The 20377-nt window shown below is 40.1% G+C and overlaps 1 protein-coding gene across 3 annotated transcripts; it reads right to left on the bottom strand.

The window, feature by feature from the left end:
• Window positions 1-2707: 2707 nt before the first annotated feature.
• On the bottom strand, window positions 2708-19926 carry Znf197 (zinc finger protein 197). 3 transcript variants are annotated; one of them, XM_013072775.3, is made up of 6 exons: window positions 19838-19926; window positions 14863-15341; window positions 13320-13479; window positions 12874-12965; window positions 12481-12607; window positions 2708-4950 (listed from the first exon to the last, which is right to left on the bottom strand). In XM_013072775.3, exons 2-6 carry the CDS (start codon window positions 15250-15252, stop codon window positions 2708-2710), a joined length of 3012 nt encoding a protein of 1003 aa, XP_012928229.2. In that variant the 5' UTR covers window positions 15253-15341; window positions 19838-19926. The 3 variants fall into 3 exon arrangements, with proteins under 3 accessions (XP_012928229.2, XP_087043236.1, XP_087043235.1); XM_087187110.1 differs by lacking the exons at window positions 2708-4950; window positions 13320-13479 and having other exon boundaries at window positions 12570-12607; XM_087187109.1 differs by lacking the exons at window positions 2708-4950; window positions 12481-12607 and having other exon boundaries at window positions 13282-13479.
• Window positions 19927-20377: the final 451 nt, after the last annotated feature.

Below are 20377 nucleotides of genomic sequence, written 5' to 3' on the forward strand. Positions count from 1 at the left end.
AGGCGGGGAACAGGAAGCACGCGCCTCTTTAGGATTTTTTAAAAAACAATCCCCCTGGGCCAGGAATTTAGCTCAGTGGCCCTGCACCTGCCTTGCAATCACAAGGTCCTGAGTTCAATCCCTGGTATTTCTCATGGAAATTTTCATAAACACACAAAAGCAGAGAGCAATATAATGAACTCTTAGTTCATATACCCAGTTTTAATAATGATCATTTCCCATTTTCCTTTTCTTCTTTATAAAGAATCCAATTTTCTTATACAACATCCCATATTCTGGATTTGTCTCTTTTTTGCAGTACTGGGGATCGAACTCAGGACCTTGCAGTTGCAAAGCAGGCGAGGTACCACTGGGCTAAATCCCTGACCCTGGATTTGTTTCTTATAGTGTCTTTTCTCTTGCTCCCCTGGCTCCTGTATTTCCTTTAAAATGGCAATTAGATCTAAGAAACTTGAATAAAATTCATGCTAAATATTTTTCTACCTTATTAATTTCTGCTTTATTATATCACATGAAGAGGCACATTATTTGGGCTCAGTCTTAATTCATTTTTTTTCAGTACTGGGGATCAAACTCAGGATCTTGTGCTTACAAGGCTGGCATGGTGCCACTGAGCTACATCCCCAGCCCTGGCTCAATGTTAAATTTTGTTACTTGGAAGCCAGGGATGTAGCTCAGTGGTGCTGCTGCCTGCTTGGCAAGTGCAAGGTCCTGAGTTCAATCCCTGGTACCACAAAAAAATTTTGTTGTTGTTGCTTGGTTACAGAGTAAATGTCAGCTTTCTCCTTTGCTAAAATATTTATGTTCCTTTGTAATTACTATATATAATCTGGAGTGAGTCTCCTGCAGCAGAGATATGAGGCATTTTCATATTCATTACCTTGAAACATTTTGTGAGGTAGATATCTTTCCTGTTATCTGACAGACAAGGGAATCAAGGTTCCAAGAAGTGAATGGATTTGTCCAAGGTAAATAATAAAATCTGACCTATCTAGGTCTTAAGACTTTAAACTGTGAGCCCCTTCCCTTTCTCTTGGATACCTTTCAATGTAATGAGGAACCAGCCCTCAAGAAGCTCTGAAGCTGAATTCATAATATTTATGTATTTACTTGATCAACCTATCACTTTTATATTACTAGTATGAGAAAACACAATCCATACATATATATGTATTTTTTTCCAGCTGCAAAACTAGTTTTAAGAATTACATGAAATGATCAACTCAAGAATATCGGTTAAGTTACCCTACAAATATACAACAAGGCTCAGGCTGAATGGACTGGTTCATAGCTTCGAAGTAATGGGCAGACCAGCCCAGGGATGGGTTGGGCATTGGGTTCATCAAAACATGAAGGGGTCGGCTGTGTGTGTCTTAAATTAAATTCTGGGATACAATGTTGTTTCACGAGTAATAAGTTACCACATGAAAGCAACAATTAAATATTGATCAGAATTGAGAATGTGTCAGAGATCATCAGCTCAGCTGATGGGGTTATGGACTTCTAAGAACAAGGAATGCAAGACATTTTGATGCACTGCATATACTGAGTTTTATGTTCAAAGACTGAAAAATAACTTTCCTTGACCTCAATGTTAATGACTGGCCATTAATATTTTTCCACAAAAACAAAGTAGGCATATTATACATTAACATTTTATAACTGTATTTTAAATTTTTTCTTAGAATACTAAACTTCAAAGTTAACTATCTACCATACTTACTCTTTTAAAAATGAGTATCTGAGGTTCACGGAATCTCCCTCATTCTAGTAACTGACTTAATGAACAAATATTATGCCATGATCTAGACTCTAACCATACCTCTTCTATCCAACTTGACAAGTGAATGATTTCACAAAGGTCCTTTCAGTTAACCCTCACAACCGTCTTGCAAGGGAGCCATTATGTCAACATCTGAATGACAGAGAGACTGAAGCTTAGAAGCAGATTTAATAACATCACAGAGTAATGGAAAGAGTCAGAACCCAAACCTAAGCCAGGCATGGTGGTATATGCCTGTAATCTTGCAATTCTGGGAGACTGAAGCAGGAAGATCACAACTTTGAGATCAGCCTGGGCAAATTAGTGACTTGGTGAAAATTTTAAAAAGTGGTGGGGAGGGCCTGAGATTTAGCTCAGTGGTTCTGGCACGTGCCTCGAAAGCGCAAGGTGCTGAGTTCGATCCCCGGTACCAAAAAAAAAATGTGGTGGGGGATGCAGCTCAGTGCAAAAGGTCCTGGGTTCAAACCCCAGTAACACACACACACACACACAAACACACTACTAACCTAGGTTGTCTGATTATACATCCAGTGTTCGTTTTAGGTTATTCTCAAACAGTAAACTTTTTGAGACAAGGTCTCACTATGTAGTTCAGGCTGTTCTCAAACTTGTGGCAATCCTCCTGCCTCAGCCTTCTGAGTGCTGGGATTACAGGCATTCGCCACCATGCCCAGCTTCAAACAGTAAACTTGCCCATTCGATTCCTCCAATAGTTACTTGAAGGAGTCCACTGCATTCTACATGATACTACACTGTTTTCCTTTTCTATGGTGCTGGGGCTTGAACCCAGGGACTTGCAGATGCTAGGCAAGTGCTCTAACACTAAGCCATGTCCCCAGCCCTCCACTAAATTTTCTGACCCTCTATCTTGGACTCACTGGTATTTTGTAGCCAGGAGAATTCCTCCTGCAAATGAATTTTTTGTTAAAGATGAAGGTTTGATGTCTGAGAGAATTCTTTTCCAGACTCAACACATTCACAGGGTTTTTCATCTGTATGAACTTTCTGATGTACAGTAAGGTTTTTTCTTTGCCTAAAAACTTTACTACAATCATTACACCCATAGGGTTTTTCCCCTGTGTGGATTCTTTGGTGGCCGACCAAATTCCTCTTAGAAGTAAAGGATTTCCTACACTTCTCACACTCATAAGGTTTTTCCCCAGTGTGCATTCTTTGATGTACCAAAAGATTTTTATTCTGACTAAAGTCTTTTCCGCACTCAGTACATTTATAAGGTTTCTCACCAGTGTGGATTCTTTGATGTACCATAAGGTTTCGACTAGAGGTAAGAACTTTCCTACATATATGGCATTCGTAGGTTTTTTCCCCACTATGAATTCTTTGATGTTCAGTAAGGTTTCTGTTGTAGGTAAAGCCTTTCCCACACTCATTACATGCATAGGGCTTCTCACCAGTGTGGATCCTCTGGTGAGCTATCAGGTTTGAGCGGTAACTGAAGATTTTCCCACAGTCATTGCATTTGTAAGATTTTTCCCGTGTGTGAATCCTTTGATGTCCAATGAGGCTTTTCTTCAGAATGAAGCATTTGCCACACTCATTACACTCATAGGGCTTCTCCCCACTGTGGATTCTCTTATGTTCAATGAGGTTTCTGTTCGAGCTGAATGCTCGCCCACACTCACTACATTCAAAGGGCTTTTCTCCAGTGTGGATTCTCCGGTGTACAAGAAGGCTTGAATTGTAACTGAAAGCCTTCCCACAATCTTCACATTTGTATGCTTTCTCCTGGGTGTGGAGTTTCTGATGGACCATGAAACTTTTGCTCATGATAAAGGTTTTCCCACACTCCCGGCATTCATATGGCTTTTCCCCATTGTGGAGTCTCTCATGGTCAATGAGGTTTCTGTTAGAACCAAAGACCTTGCCACAGTCTTTACATTCATAGAGGTTCTCTCCAGTGTGGAACCTCTGATGTAAAATGAGGCTCTTCTTTAGAATGAAAATTTTCCCACACTCATTACACTCATAGGGTTTCTCTCCATTGTGCAGCCTCTGGTGGTCAAAGAGGTAAGCGCTCTGTGTGAAGGCTTTCCCACACTCAGTGCACTTGTAGGGCTTCTCTCGGCCATGCATCCTCTTGTGGTCAATGAGGTTTGTTTTAGTACTGAAAATCTTTCCACATTTTTTACAACCAAAGGTCTTCTTTTCTGTGTGGACTCGCTGGTGCAAGAGGAGGCTTTTACTTCGAATGAAGACTTTGCCACACTCTTTACATTTGTAAGGGTTCTCTGAACTGTGGAGTCGCTGATGGTCAACAAGGTAGGTGGTCTGAGCAAAGGTTTTCCCACATTCATCACATTTATAAGGTTTCTCCCCAGAGTGGATTCTCTGGTGCAGAATGAGGCTCTTCTTCAGAATGAAAGCTTTCTGGCACTTGTTGCATTTGTAAGGCTCTTCCCCTCTGTGGAGCCTCTGATGGTCAACAAGGTAACCATTTTGGGAGAAAACCTTCCCACACTCATTACATTTAAAAGGTCTGTCCCCTGAGTGGCGGCGCAGATGTGCAATCAGACCTGAGTGCCTATAGAAGCCCTTCCCACACTCCTTACATTTGTAAGGCTTCTCTCCAGTATGGATCCTCTGATGGTTCAGGAGGTAAGCACTCTGAGAGAATGCTTTCCCACATTCATTACATTTGTAAGGTTTCTCTCCAGAATGGTTCCGCAAGTGCATTCGAAGGCTTGAGCGCTGAATAAAGCCTTTTCCACATTCCTTACAAGTATAAGGTTTCTCACCAGTGTGGATTCTCTGATGGTTTAAAAGTTGGGAGATTTTATTAAAATGTTTAAAACATATATCACATTTATAAAACTTCTTTCCGTCAGTACCAATTAAGCTTTCAGAAATAGCTGAACCTAAAGTTAAGCTTTCTCCAAATTCCTTCCTCTTCTGGCCATGTTTTTCTGGTAGAGTCCTTTTCTTCTTGTCTTCTTCACAAATGGAAACTTTCTTCACTGTATCTACTCTTTCCCGGGTTTCATTTCCCAACTGATCTGACAAAACTTGCCATTCACACTCTTCTTCAAAGTCAAGGACCTGGAGAACACCTTCTTGAAGTCTTTTTGATGTTTCTCTCTGAGAGTCAGCTCTTTGAGAAATACTCAGCTTTGGTGTCACCTCCTCATTCTCCATCATTGTCTCCCATTCTGGTAAAAGGAATTAAAAATACAAATGTTATCATGTTTTTGTTTGAGAGAATCAGATCTTTAACTGGTTTAAAAACATGCTAGAAAAAAAAATTAAAAAATAAAAACATGCTAGAAGGGGGCCAGGGATTTAGCTCAGTGACACTGCACCTGCCTTGCAAGCACAAGGTCCTATGTTGATCCCCGGTACCAAAAAAAAATGTTACTAGTGCACAGATTAAAATTTTTTTTGTGGTGCTGGGAATGTAACCCAGAGCCTTGCACATGCTACACAATTGCTCTACCACTGAGCTACATCTCCAGTTCTTAGTAGAAAGACAATACTTTTATAGCACACAAAAAGAAGCAGCTTTTCATTAAAGGTACAAAGCAACACTGACATATTGTAAATGAACTAACATACAGCTCTCTGACACTTCTAAACTCTCAGTGTTCAGGTAACAAATGAAAAAATACTAATGTTGAGGAAAGAGATGCAATAAGAATTAATCCAAGGACATGAGATCTGATATAGATGGTTCAGAACTTAGGTCAAGAACCTAGATAGAACAGGAAGAACTATTTTTGTTTATTTGGTTGTTCGGCTTTAGGTAGAACTATTTGGCTTAGAAAGAATTGTTTTTTTATTTTCTTCATGTTAGAAAGATGAGAACTTTAAAGTAGGAGAACTATAACTTAAGCACTATGAAAGGCAATTTTTAATATTTGAAAAGTCAAGCACATGAATACTCTTAATTCGTTGAAAACAATTAACCTACAGAAAAAAATCCATCAAAAAGCAATGTAATTCTTAGAATTCACATTGTGACTCCACCTATTCTTTTTTAAATTACAGAAATATTAAGTTAATTTCATAAAAAGATCATATCTCTGTTGGACTTTCTTATTAGATATAAAGAAATACAGAATGGAAAGGAAAAAATATAGACAATTTTTTAAAAAAGACATGAAAACATCTGAAAATGATAAGGCTGAAATAGTTAATCGTCAAGGTCTCTTGTTACTCTAACATTTTAAAACATTTTTTAAATGTGAAATTATTTTTAGGAAAACATCTTAGAAGTTTACTTTTTTCTTTTTTGGGGGGGTTGTACTGATGACTGAACCCAGGGCCTTCACACAGCCATTTAAAAAATTTTTTTTTTTAATTTTGCTTGGCCAGGCTTAAGCTCGCAATTCTTTTTTGCCTTAGCCTCCCAGAATCCCAGGATCACAGGCCTGCACTGCTACACCTGGCTTGGAAGTGCACTTTTTTTTTCACATCCCTCCCTCTCCCCCTTCCCTGAAAGGTTACTTTTGTTTGTTTGTTTGTATTTTGGTACCGGGGATTGAACTCGGCTCCTTGTGCTTGTGGAGCAGGCAGAGAAACCACTGAACTAAATCACCGGCCCTGAAAATATTTTTTAATGAAAATAATATTTTTCTTTTACTTAGTGACAAAACATATAGGTATAACTATTTTATTTCATTATAAGCTTATGTAAGTTTATGAGAACAATGAGTATGGGAAACACCCAGTAAATAAGAAACAGAGCTGCAAACATTCTTAGGTCAGGCCCTTGTTCCTCAACTATGAGCCTCAGGCACAGCCTTAGGCCCTGCTGCCAATCACACTACCCAACCACTGGGCCAAAGGACTACCCATTACTGCTCCCTCAGTGTCCTTGTCCACAGTGATTACATCACGATTACATCACTGGTGGAAAGGAGGCTCTTTTCTTTTTTTCTTTTTTTAATATATAATGAAGCAAGCTTTAAGGAAGTAACAGTGTTATAAGTGGCTATGTCAAAGTGGAAATGGTTAAGAAATTAGCAATTCTTTTGTCAGTAGCTACTTAGCCAGTTAAGCAATGTGATGTTTTAGTGTATGAGTCAGACTACCTATGGAGCTATTAAATTTTAGGGCACTTGGTTAAAAGATGTCAGACAGCTCATTACTCTCAACAATCTCTGAAACCTATAAGAAAATGGTTTCCTTACCTCAAATTCCCTTCACCCTTCATGTGCCCCCTCCATGTGTTATTGTCAATGATCTTTCCAAAAAGTACATTTGATGATGTGACTCACGTGCTCAAAACATGTAATTTTTCATTGCTTACAGGGCAAAGCACAATTGACCAGTTGTCCACGAGATGCTTCACCCACTGTCTAACTGTTATCTGGGATTAAGTCTTCTCAGTGTCTCTAACACCTCCAGATTCTAGCATGGTGAACTACAGGCAGCTGCCCAAACCTGTCGTGTTTCTTGTTGCCTATTACAACCCATGTCCTTTTTCTTCTCAGATTTCTCTTTACCTCTCTGCAACTTACAACACGCCCTGTACTTACACTCTTAAAAATTAAGACATAAAGTCACTCCCTACACATTGGCACTGATCTGTGAGTGATTCTGTGGCAAGAGATTAGATAACTTAAAGGACATGGTAAGTTTCTAGAAAGCCACAGCTACTAACATTGACTCAAGAAGAAATAGAAAAATCTGACTAGGTCTACAACAAGTAAAGAAACTAAAATGGTTAAGAAAAAAAATTATCCACAAAGAGAAGCCCAGGCCTAATTTGCTTCATTGGCAAACTGTACCAAACATTAAAAGAATTTGTACAATTTCTTCATAAACAGAAGAAGCAGAAATATTTCCCAACTCATTCTAAGGCTACTATTACCCAGATAACAAAACCAGACAAATCCATTGCCTAAAAAGAAAACTACAAATATATCTTAGGAATGCAGCTGTAAAACTCCTTAACAAAATATTAGCTACCCAAATCCGGCAATACATAAAAAGAATTGTGCATTATGACAAAGTAAGATTTACTGGAGGAAAGCAATGTTGGTGTAACACTTGAAAATCAATTAATGTAATAAAACATGTCAACAGAAGGAAGAACCAAAACCACATGATTTTCTCAATGTAAATGCTTTCACAAAAAGCATTTAGCAACATCCAACACTGTTTCATGATAAAAACAGTCAACAAATTAGGAATAGAAGGGAATTTCCTCAACTGGATACATTTAAAAAACAATGGTGAAAGATGGAATAGGTTCGTTCCTTTAAGAGCAGGACTAAGGCTGCCTACTGTAACCACTTCTGTTTAACATGCACTATAGTTCTAGCCAGCACAATTAACCAAGAGAAGGAAATAAAAGCATCCACATTGGAAAGGAAGAACTAAAACTATCATAGAGATAACTATTTGTAGATGACAAGTTTTTATGACAAGTTTTTATTTTTATGGAAAATTCTAAGGAATCCACTAAAAAACTGTTAGAACTAATAAATAAGTTCAACAAGGCTACAGACACAAGATCAATATACAAAAATCAGGCCAGGGATTTAGCTCAGTGGTTCTGCCGCCTGCCTCGCAAGCTCAAGGTCCCAAGTTCGATCCCCGGTCCAAAAAAAAAAAAAAAAAATCAGTGGAATTTCTATACACTATAACAATGGTAAACCATCCAAAAATGCAATTCAGAAAATAGTCATAATATAATAAAAAGAATAAAAAGTTAGGAGTAAACTTAACAACAGTTCAAAAGTTATGTACTAAAAACAATAAAATAACATTAAGAATAACTGAAAACTAAAATAAGTTGTAAGAAACCCCATGTTCATAGATTGACAGACTTTATATTATTAAAATGGGGGCTGGGGATTTAGCTCAGTGGTTCCACAGCCTGCCTTGCAAGCCAAGGACCAGAGTTCGATCCCCGGTACCAAAAAAAAAAAAATCCCAGCTCACTTCTTCACAGAAATTAACTAGCTAATTTCAAAATTCATATGGAAACTCAAGAGACCTACAGTAGCTACAGTAATAGTGAAAAACCAAAACCAAGGAACTCATCGTTGGAGGACCCATATTTGCTGATTTCCAAATGTACTATGAAGCTACAGTAATAAGAGGGTGGTAATGACAGTAAGGGTAGACATACAGAGCAAACAACTAGAATTACAAGTTCAGAAATAAACCTTCACATTTATGATCACATGGCTCTCAAAAAGGCATGAAAACAATTCACAGGGGGAACAAATGGTGCTAGGGTAACTGAAGGGTTATGTACTGAGCAAGGAAGTTGGAGCCTTACCTCACACCATATACAAAAATTAACTCAAAGACCTAAATGTAAGAGAGCTAAAACTCAGAAGAAAACACACAAGGGAATCTTTATGACTCTGGGCCAGTAATAATTTCTTAGATATTACACTAAATGTAAAAGCCACAAAAGAAAAAATGGATTTGAATTTATCACTAACTTTTGTCCTTCAGAAGATAACATCAGGAATAGGAAAAGACAAAAAAGAATGGGAGAAAAATACTTGTAAGTCATGTACATGTTAAGGGAGTTACATCTAGAATATATAGATAACTCCTGTAATTAAATAATGAGAAAGACAAATAATTCTATTTTACTTTTTTTTTTGGTACCGGGGATTGAATTTGGGACCTTGCGCCTTCGAGGCAGGTGGCAGAACCACTGAGTTAAATCCCCAGCCCAATAATTCTATTTTAAATGTAGGCAAGGGCCAGGGATTTAGCTCAGTGGTTCTGGCGCCTGCCTCACAAGTCCAAGGTCCTGAATTCAATCAAAACACTATACCAGGCCAAAACACCAAGGTCTCATTAGAACTTTGTCTTGGGGAATATGTGTGTGATCAACGTTCAACCTTTATAAATAGATATCCAAGACTATCATTAGATACACTGCTTATTTTCCCTCTTTCCAAACCATTTCCTTAAAGTATCCTCTTGAAATCAGTATTACTAGGTCAAAGGGCATAAGCATCTGCTTTTTCAGAGTCCCATTAACTTTGGAGTTACAGTGTATTTTATTCATTAAATTTGGCACAAACTTTGCTCAAGGAGCTAGAATAAACTAGGAATTCCATTTATTTCCTTCCCTTCTTCCTTTCTTTTTTTGTGGTGGGGATCGAACTCAGGGACTCAGGCATGCCAGGCACAGGCTACACCACTGAGCTATATTGCTAGCCCATTTTCTTATTATGTTTTCTTAGTTTAACTCTCAGACTTATCTGGAATTTATTTTGGTGTACATTATATAGTATGGCATCATGGTAAAAGTTTTTCATCAAATTAGCCAACTGTCCCATAAAAAGTAATTAAAAATTCTCAGGAAAGATGGATTATTAAGGAAATAGCACTGAAATTCCTGGAAGCCACTTGGATTAACAAAGTAATATTCCTACATCATTCTATGTATCATGGTAAACTGATAAATGTCAAGATAAATTAAAAGTTGAATGTCAAAATGAAACAATGAAAGTACTTTTAGGAAACAATACAAGTACTTTTGGGTAGATAAAAAAAAATAATTTTATGGGGAAAAAAGACCACAAAGACCATAAGGAGAACACTGAAGTTTGATTATATAAAAGATTTTCTGCTGGGCATGGTGGCACATGCCAGTAATCCTAGCTACTTGGGAAGGTAAGGCAGAAGATTGCAAGTTCAAGACCATCCTGGGGAATTTAGTGAGACCTTGTCACGAAATTTAAAAAGAAAAATAAAGAAATAATTTTCAAAGGCTTAAAAATAATTTACAATGCTGAAAGACAAACAATGGGAAAAAACACATAAAACTTTACAAAGGATTAGCAGTTATAACATATAAAAAAGTGTAGGAAGGGAGTGTATAGGAGTAAAATTCCCAGTAAACTTATTAAGAGAATTCAAATACATTAATAATAAAAAAATGAAATAAACAAAAGCTCATATTCTCCATTTACCTACAAAGATTTAACTGAAATATGACCAAGTAAAGAGCACACTTAGGGGAAATGAGCCACCTTGTGCCTTTTTGTGGGAGTGTAATTGGCGGATCATGGGTAGAAAACGTTTTGGTAATAGATGTTAAAGTCTAAGACCTACAGACTGTCTGATTCACCACCACCACTGCTGAGATATTAAACATATTTTCACAAGTGGGAAAGTATACGGTGTAATTTACTCTGGACAAAAAAATAAGGCTGCTGGGTACAGACTCAATATGAAAAAAAAGGTCGGGGATTTAGCTCAGTGGTTCCGCCACCTGCCTCACAAGTGCAAGGTCCGAGTTCAATCCCCAGTACCAGAAAAAAAAAAAGAAAAGAAAAAAAGATCAGTATTTTCATGTATGTGAATTAGAAAACATCAGAGCAGACTAATTCCAAAGAATAAATGTTAGCAGAAATACGTAAGATCTAGAACAATGCTATTTTAAAACAAGCTTGAAATACAAAGAAAAAGCATTACATAAAAAAAGGAATGGTATACAATTTATTTTTTTATACTGGGGATCAATCATAGGGATTCTTTACCAATGAACTACAGCCCCAGCCCTTTTTGTTATTTTGAGACAAGGTCTCACTAAATTGTCTCAAGTGCCTTAGCTCAAGAGATCCTCTTGGCCCAGCCTCACAAGTCGTGAGCACTATACCCAAGTACCACTGTACTTTGCTAGATAAAAATTTAAATACTCTTTATTACTAATCAAAGTCCATTTCAGAATAGATATTGTAACTTTAAAAATTGTATTTCAAAGAATGAGATTACTAAGAACAAATTAGGGCAGAGCAAAAGGAACACTGATAAAAACAGAGAAAAGGAACTAAGTAGCAAGTACAAACCAGGACAGAGAAAAAGGAATTGTTGGTAAGGGCAGAGAAGACAGGGGTCACTATGGAAAGTAATGTGGCAGTATGAAGGAAAGGCTTCTGGTTTTGTTTGCTTTGTTTTTGTTTCCGGGGTTTTTTTGTGTGTGGTGGTACTGGGGAGTGAGTCCAAGGAAGGCTAAGCTACCACCCCAGCCCCTTTAAAAATCTTATTTTGTTGGGCTGGGGATTTAGCTCAGTGGTACTGTGCCTGCCTCACAAGCGCAAGGTTGTGAGTTTGATCCCCAGTAGCCGCCCCCCCCAATTAATTAATTAAAATTTTATTTTGTGAAAGGGTCTTAGTAAGTTAACCAGACTGGGCTTGGACTTTCAATCCTTCTGCTTCAGTTTCCAGAGTAGCTAGGATTACAGGCATGCACTACCATGCCCAGCTGAAGCAAAAGTCTTTCAGCAATTTAAACATTTAGACGCAGTATTTTTTTAAAAATAATGAGAAATAAACGTTCTAGGCACAGGGGTTGATGATTATAATAGCAATTATCTAAAATAAGGAAATGGCTAATAAATAAATAAAATAAAATAAAGAAATGGCTAACTTATGGTACAACTTATGTAGCTAATATAGATAATACTTCCAAAGAGTTTGTAATACCAGTGAGAAAAACATGAAGTCTATAAAACTGTATAGATACACACACTTGCACACATTTGAACAATGTTCAAAAACTGTCAAACATAGAAAAAACCAGAGAAGAATGCATCAAAATGTTGACAGCAGTTGTTTGTGAACAGTGGAATTAAAGTGGGTTTGCTTCTTTGCAATATTTTGTTTTCCAAAATAAGCAAACTATTTTATTAAATTAAAAAAAAAAAAAGGCTGATGAACTGAAGGTAAGAATTGTGGGGAAAAAAGAGAGTCCTTACCTAGGGAGGTGACATTTCCATAATTCTCCAGCATCACATCCCAGTACAAGGCCCTCTGGATTGGGCCCAGACATGCCCATTCCTCTGAGGTGAAGCATACCGATACCTCCTCAAACATTACCAACTCCTGAAATAACAGGCATGTGTGAGATTACAGATGCCCAAGAGCTCCCCTACAAATAGGGTTCTTTTGCTTCTGGGGACAGAATACATTGTGAAGCCATGAGGTGGGATGCAGATATCAAGGAGACCCCGTGTAAAGTCTGTCTTCCAATAGTTGGACCTTGATTTAGCGATGGGGACTGACAGGGCGCCCCAGTACCAGGAACAGAGAGGGCACTTCAGCAGCAATTTGGAAGTGTGGACAGGAGGGAAGGAGAATGTCAGACTTACCTGCGGCTGGGCGGTCAGGAGCATAAGTGCCATTAACTGATTTCGGGGGTTCTCTTCCTGGGAAAGGGTAGATGCTTCAGGGGCAGGAGAATCTGAAGAAGGAGACCAACTTTGTGTGAGATTCCTGCTATGCTTATTGACTGCCCAAGTCCAATACCTTCTACAAATCAGGGTCTCAGAATAACCCAGAACTCCCAGGCCAAGGCAATGATGGCTATAATAGGACTACAAACCTTTTCTGAGTGACTCCTGTGGGCAGGGCTGGAATAACCCAAGGGTAGCAATAAGAACAGATGCAGAGTCAGAGGCACTAGGAAGGGACAGGAGGCCCAATAGCAGGTATAGTAAGAGACTGGGACTGTAAAGGATGCCTACATGGGGCAGGAGAGGAAGCACTGTCCTGCTTACGTGGAGGAGCCAGAGGAGGGGTCTGGAAAAGGAAGTACCATGAGGAGGATCCTGGAGGTTGAAGACCCCTGAGTCAGGAAGAGGGTTCAGATGGATTTCGGCTGCTAAGTGGCTGCTGGGAGGTGCAGGAGGAAGTGCTGCTCCTGGAGCACTGGACCCCTCCTGGACAGTGTCCTGGTTGTGGACAAGGACCGGAACCTGGGGACAAGCCAAAATACACGAAGTTGGCTCTTCTTGTTCCTTCAGAAAATGGGCTCAGCTAACCACCACGGAACTCTTTCTGTCGTCAGTCAAGAACTGAGAGGTCAGAGAGACCCACCTTGAACGTGGAGCCACAAAAGAGCAGCAAAGCTTTGCAAGGAACAAAAGAACTGTCCTCCAGCTGTTTTCCTGGCACTGTGGCCTCTCTGGAGGAGGTTGCACAGGAAGACAACAGAAGCCAGCCTGTGTGTGGGTTTGGGAGGGGATGGAAGCATCAAGCAGGAACTGAGAGCATGGATTTAGCTTCAGACCTAGTTTTACATCAGATTTGGGTTCAATCCCACCTCTTCTACTTATTTACTCTTTTACCCTTTGCCTAGACCTTCCTGCTCCAACACAAGTAACACTGCAGTGAGTGCCTAGACACTTGGTTTTTCTGCTAGCTACATATGCAGCCTGTGGCAATCCACCGAGTTTTTCTGCTTCAGTTTTCTTTTCTCTCAAATGAAGAGGATGTGTAAGTGACCAGTAATGAGACAGACAGCTCTAATATTCTTCATTCTTTTTTCTTCATTTTTGTTAAAACAAACAAGCCCATTCTTCTTTTTTTTTTTTCTTTTGAGACAGGGTCTTGCTATGCAGTTCAGGCTGGTCTGGAATTCACTATGTAGCCCAGGCTGGCCTCAAACTCTCTGAGATCCTCCTGCCTTAGTTTACCAAGTGCTGGGATTACAGGTGTGCGCCACCACACCCAAAAGAAACCCATTCTTGATGCCACTGACATCTGAGTTATGATTCAGACCTCTTACACAGAAATGTCTCTAGCAGGCCACAGATTTACAGAAAGAGATCTCATACCCACAGGTTCCAACCTAAAGGTCAAGGATATAAAGTCTTATCAGAAGCAAATATCTCAACCTAAACCCCTGGTCTGGCTGAATCCCAGCAGGGGCACACAAAGGAGGTCAAAATAGACCTAGAAAGCTTCGTTCTTGCTATGCCATTGCTTTCCACACTCCGGTCTCCTATGAGTATTTCAAATGGCCTTCCAGAGACAACCCACAAGGTTCCGTCCAAGGCAATGCTTATACACACTACCCTCCACAAGGCACTGAACAAACTTAACCATTATCAAGAGTCCCCCAGGGGGACAAAATGGAATCAATGGTTATGTGTTGGTTCTGAGTTGGACCCAAAGACCTCATCCTAAATCTACCTCTCTGCTAATATATTCTGTGTTCTGAACAGCTTCTCAACCTGCTTTAATTAGCACTAGGTTACTCATGTGCCATTAATTATTACTGAAAATCCCAGGAAAACCCACCAATGGCCCTCAATTCTTTCCTTCCCTCCATTCACCCCCAAGCCAGCCCTTCTCACCTTTAGTGCTGGTCCATCCAGGTACTTCTGCAGCTCCTCTATCAAGGCCACGGCCTCCTCACTACTCCCAGGCTGATGGAGCTGCACCCAGGTCTGGAGCTCCCCTGGAAGGATGCTCAGGAACTGCTCCAGCACCAGCAGCTCCAGGATCTGGGCCTTGGTGCGTGCCTCTGGCCTCAGCCACCGGCGACAGAGCTCCCGGAGACGGCTTAGGGCCTCCTGGGGTCCTGAGGTCTCGTGGTATCGCAGCTGTCTGAATTGCATGTGTGATGTCTCCCACATGGAGGAGCTGCTGCCGGGGTAACCAGGTCCCCACTTCCAGGTATCATCCTTCCCCTTCACAAGCCCCTCTTGTGGCAAAGCATTGTGGGCCCAGTTCTCTCTTGTCATTGCTGTCTTTTAGGAAAGTTTCCTCTCCGGGTTCCCTTAATGTTTGCTTGACTTCTTCCTTAAAGTTTGGAGAATGTCATCTCTCAGACCTTAAGAAATCATTGTTAAAGTTAACCAGAGAAGTAATCAAGCTTTCCCCAGGCAGCTCCTAGTAGTAAAAAGAATTTCCCTGAACCCAGGGTTCAGGGCTCCTGCGTCTGCTTCCTCTGGCAGAAATGCCCAGCTAGGGCCCTGAGGACAGACATTGCTGAAACCAGCAATATGGAAATGCTCTGGTCTTTATTCAAAGGATCCTTCCCATCCTTCCATTCAAACTACAAAAAACTCTTTACCACGAATGTGGCCCTTCTAGATACTTCTGAGGCTCAACAAGTTATTTCACTTCTAAGCCTCCGTTTCTTAATTTGTAAAATAGGAATAACAGCGTTCCTACCTTATACAGTTGTGAGAATATGACATCTAAACATATCTCTTTTCTTTTGTGTGTGTTACTGAGGACTGAACTCAGCCTTTGCAAAGAGTTACATCCCCACCCTTTTTTATTTTTTAAAATTTTTGGAGACAGGGTCTCACTAAGTCACTAAGTGCCTAGGCTGGGCCCAAACTTGCAATTCTCCTGCCTTAGTCTCCTAGAGTGCTGCGATTACAGGGATGTGCCACTACACCTGGCTCTAAACATATTTCAAGGTGGGTTTTATTAGATTTTGGTTTTTCTGCAGACCTGGAACTGAACCCAGGGTGATGTGCTAGGCAAGTGCCCACCACTGAGCTGTACCTCCACCCCATTCCGAGCTTCTGAATAGTGCCTGACACATGGACTCCAGTGTTAGTGGTCTTTCTGTAACTAGCTTGGTTTCCTACACTCAGCAGAGTCAACAAATAATCATGATCTTAATCTGGATATACATGGGAAAAATTCTAACAATTAGCAAAGAATGACTGATTTAAGTTCTGTGTAACTTTGCTGTATCTAGTTGTTTTTTTTTTTCCTTAAATTCTTTTATTGGTACATTTTAGGTAAACAATACATTTACATTTATCATTGGGTGCTTGTACCTTTACATGATGTATCTTGGTTCTCATCTTTTTCCCCACTACCTGTATGGTCTTCACCCCCTCCCCCCTTCCCTATTTACATGCTGTATCTATTTTTAATTCTTGAAAATTATTTCCACTGTTAATCAAAATACTTGTATTACTTTGTTTTTGTAATTTTAAATTTTTTTCCATTTTTCATTTAAAAATTATTTTAATTTTTATTAGTACATGTTTATAGTACGTAAGGATTACATTCATCATGGGAAGTTGGTACCTGTACATAACACACCTTTGTATTACTTTGAATAAGGCTTGCTGCTCTTTAGAAATCATCTGATCATTTGAAATACACTTACATTTCTGATACAAAACAGGTAACTGGTAAAACTGAAAAACATGCACAAACCAGAAAATAAGTGTTGCTACTGTTTTGGGCTATGTCCTTCCAGTCCTTTTTCTATGCATAAATCTAGAATACAAGATCAGACCTGACTGTACTACTCTATAACTTGCTTTCTCATATATTACATGGTGAACATGATATTAAACATTGTTCAGTATTTTTAAGAGCTGTATGAATCCAGTCATAATTAAGTAGTTCCCTGTTGCAAGACACTTAGATTATTTCCAATTTTTTCCCATTATAGGGCCACAATGACTATCCTTGATGAAAAACTGGTTAACTACCCCCTCTCCCTGAGGAGCAAACCTAAGGCCTAGTGCATGACAGGTGAGCGTCCTACCACTCACCTACATTCCTAGCCCATCTCTGATTATTTTTTCAAGATAAATTTCTATGAGAACTGTTGGGTCAAAGGTTATAAATTTTTTTTTTGGTACTGGGGATCGAACTCAGGTCCTCGCACTTGTGCAGCAGGCAGCGAAACCACTGAGCTAAATCCCTGGCCCAAAGGTTATAAACTTTCCAGGTTCTAACATTCACATCACCATCAGCAACAGATGAAAGTATTTTCATCAATTTCATTAACACACAAAGGCTCAAAAAGCTTGGTTATAACCAAGCAGGAGAGGCAGAAATACAAACACGATTTCAATATGATGTGTAAATACAATTACTAGGAGAACATATAAACACAGAAAGGACTCATGAAAGATAAATTCTGAGTGAACATTAAAGGAAAAATAAGTAGGCCAATGGATATCAGGGAAACCATTCCCAAAGCAACTATTTTTCAAATGCAAGGGGGTGACCTTACACATAGCTCTGTTAGAAATGGGCTTTGCAGGGGCCGCCCACTGTGTCACAAGCGCAAAGTCTGGAGTTGGATCCCTGGTACCAAAAAAAAAGAAAAAGAAATGGGCTTTGCAGTATTTTGCTAGCATGAGGCCCTGGGTTCAATCTCCAGCATGAGGGGGGATGGGGAGGGACAGGAGAGGACAAGAAACACAAATGGGATTTGCAAACCAGAGAAGAAGGAAAGTAAACTTAGGAGGCAAGACTGTAGAAATAAAGCAGGGAGGTAAGCAGAGGTCAAATTCTAAAGGTTGCTGAGAAGCAGAACATGGAAGTGATCATGTCTTGTAAAAAACTGTTAAAGAGCCTTTACTTGACATTTTCCCTTGTTATTTTTTTAAAAAGGTAAGATATTCACTTCCTTCAAGGTCTGGAATTACAAAACACATACTATTTAGTTTCCCTCTCCCCACTAGTTTCTTATGTACCTTTCCAGCTATTTACGTACATACAAATATATACACATATTGTTTTGCATTTCCCTTTTCTCACAAATGGTAGAACATCATGAACAACGAAGTTCCACCTTCCTTTCTCAATAATGTACCCTAAAGATCTTTCCAGTCAGTACATAGCTCTTCCCTATTGTTACGGATCCACCTTAATTTATTTTGCACAGCAGCACTGAGATATTTAGGTAATTTTTAACCCTAAATTACCAATAATATCATCAATGACTTTGAGCATACATCAATTTGCATGTGAATAGGTATAAATAGAGACATTCCTCGAAGCGGAATTGCTGGGTCAAAAAGTATGCATTCATAACTTTGATATTGCCAAGCAGTCCTCATTGGGATGGAACCACTTCACAACCCACACTCCAGTCAGCATGAACTGTGGGGAGTGGCTATCTCCTCGATAACACCAATGCAGGAGAGAAGACTTCGATTTGTGCCTTTTTACTTTAGTCAGGGTCCTGCCATACTGCCCAGGATAGTCTCAAGGCTCCTGGGCTCCAGAGATCCTCCCACCTCAGCCTCCTGAGTGCTGGGTCTATGAGCATGTGACACAAAGTCTGTTATTTCTAACAAATTTTTAACTTGTACCTCAAGTAAATGAGTATATTAAGAAAAAAAAGAGCCGGGGATTTAGCTCAGTGGTTTTGCCACCAGCTGCGCAAGCACAAGGACCGAGTTTGATCCCCAGTACCCCCCCAAAAGTCATCTTGTTAAATATTTCATATGGTCATATTTCTCCTGGGATGGTGGGTCTTGTTATTTTGTACACACTTTGTATCACAGCAAAATGTTGCTTTCAATAGGAGTTGCAAATTTTTCCATTTGCTATGTCTTTGTCACATGTGTCGCCTGACTGTGCTTACCAAGTTTTTTGCCATGTGAACTTTTGTTTTACGGTTTCTGGGTGTTGTGCCAGGTTTGGAAAGACGTTTCACTGAGCATTGTGAAGGGAGACTTAAATGGAGTGCGGAATCAATAAGGAAGGAATGATGGGAGAGGGAGAGTTGGATATTAGGAAGGCTAGTCACGTGTGCAATGAACACATGATTAAGCTCTAAATAAGGCAGCAGGAGGGATAAAACTACTAAGAAATATGTGACAGTTCTTGATGATCTCTTAGGGGTGATGTAAAGGAATTTTTAAAAAGTACTTTAACTGTCTACATAAATTATCAGAATTCTATTCACAATTATTTGCAGACAGAAATGACAAATCTTAAATGTAGACTCTGCTTGCTTCTTACAAAAGGTGTACGAGGTACAAGTTAGAGACTCAAAGGCTTAGAACTAAGTGATTCACGCACTCAACTAGGTAAGTGAGGGGAGGGGATTCTAAACTCCAAACCTCCAAAATAATTCCATTGAAGAAAATTATGAAGCCCAGATAACAGCTATCTAAAAAAAAAAAGTTTCCAAACAATCCCTGATAGAGCTTTAATCTGGCAAGCTATAAAAAAAGAGCAATGGTCACAGACAGCCCGACAGGCTGGCACTCCCTTTTTTTGTTGCAAAGGACCACATTCATTCTAAGTTTACAGTCTTGTATTAAAATGTATTCTCTTCAGCGACGGCAATATGCCCGGTTTGCTTTTTAAATACCGTTATATTACAAAATTAAAAGCTGACAACGGGTCCATCCCTAAAAACAAAACCGTCCCCTAGAGAAGTCTCACACTGTTTTTGCGCCCCACAGCAGAAGCCGCGGTGGGAATCTGGAGGTCCACTCCGGGTCACCCTCAGACTCGAGGTGCTGTACTCAGTACCTCTCGGCGCCCACGCTGCGCCACTCCCGGGTACTGCTGCAGCCCCGACCCCGGCCCCACCCCGCTCACCACGGCCTCAGCCTGCGGCTCCAGCCTCCGGGGCACCACCCCTGCGCCGGGACGCTAGGAGATGACACCGGAACCGGAAGCAGCGCAGCTGAGAGCCAGAAGGACGGCCGAGCCCGGAACACGGCGGCTTCCGGTTGCGCCCAGCCGGTCATTCCGGCTTCTCTAGGAAGCCACATCTCTATTGTTTGTTGCTTTTTCCAGGAGGAGGAGGGAGTCCCTGCTGTAGCTGCTCACAGTTGTTCTGGAGGCCAGCTTTCTGTTACTTGGTTGAGAATACCCTAATGAAACAGATCTTGAAAGAAGTCTTGGGCCGGGGATTTAACTCAGTGGTTTCGCCGCCTGCCTCGCAACTCAGGGACCCGAGTTCGATCCTCGGTACCAAAAAAAAAAGTCTTTCTGGTTGCAAAAAATTACCCAGCAGCATTTCTTCCATCTTCACCCCAACACAGGCGCACTTTTCAACAGTATGTAACTGGTAACTGCAGATCATTTAAGTGGAATGAAGCTAAATTTCAAACCAGAACAGCTGAGATATCAGGA

This window comes from Heterocephalus glaber, unplaced genomic scaffold (genome assembly GCF_053883595.1).
Source record: "Heterocephalus glaber isolate CG9 unplaced genomic scaffold, H.glaber_assembly_v1.0 deba00001504, whole genome shotgun sequence".
NCBI classification, from domain to species: Eukaryota; Metazoa; Chordata; class Mammalia; order Rodentia; family Bathyergidae; genus Heterocephalus; species Heterocephalus glaber.

Excerpts from the sequence above, each read along its gene's own strand:
- Znf197 (XM_013072775.3), bottom strand. The coding sequence starts at position 15,252 with ATGACAAGAGAGAACTGGGCCCACAATGCTTTGCCACAAGAGGGGCTT. Across the intron at positions 13,480-14,862 it reads TGGATGGACCAGCACTAAAG|GTTCCGGTCCTTGTCCACAA; the intron begins GTGAGAAGGGCT and ends GCTTGTCCCCAG. Across the intron at positions 12,608-12,873 it reads TCCTGACCGCCCAGCCGCAG|GAGTTGGTAATGTTTGAGGA; the intron begins GTAAGTCTGACA and ends CTGTTATTTCAG.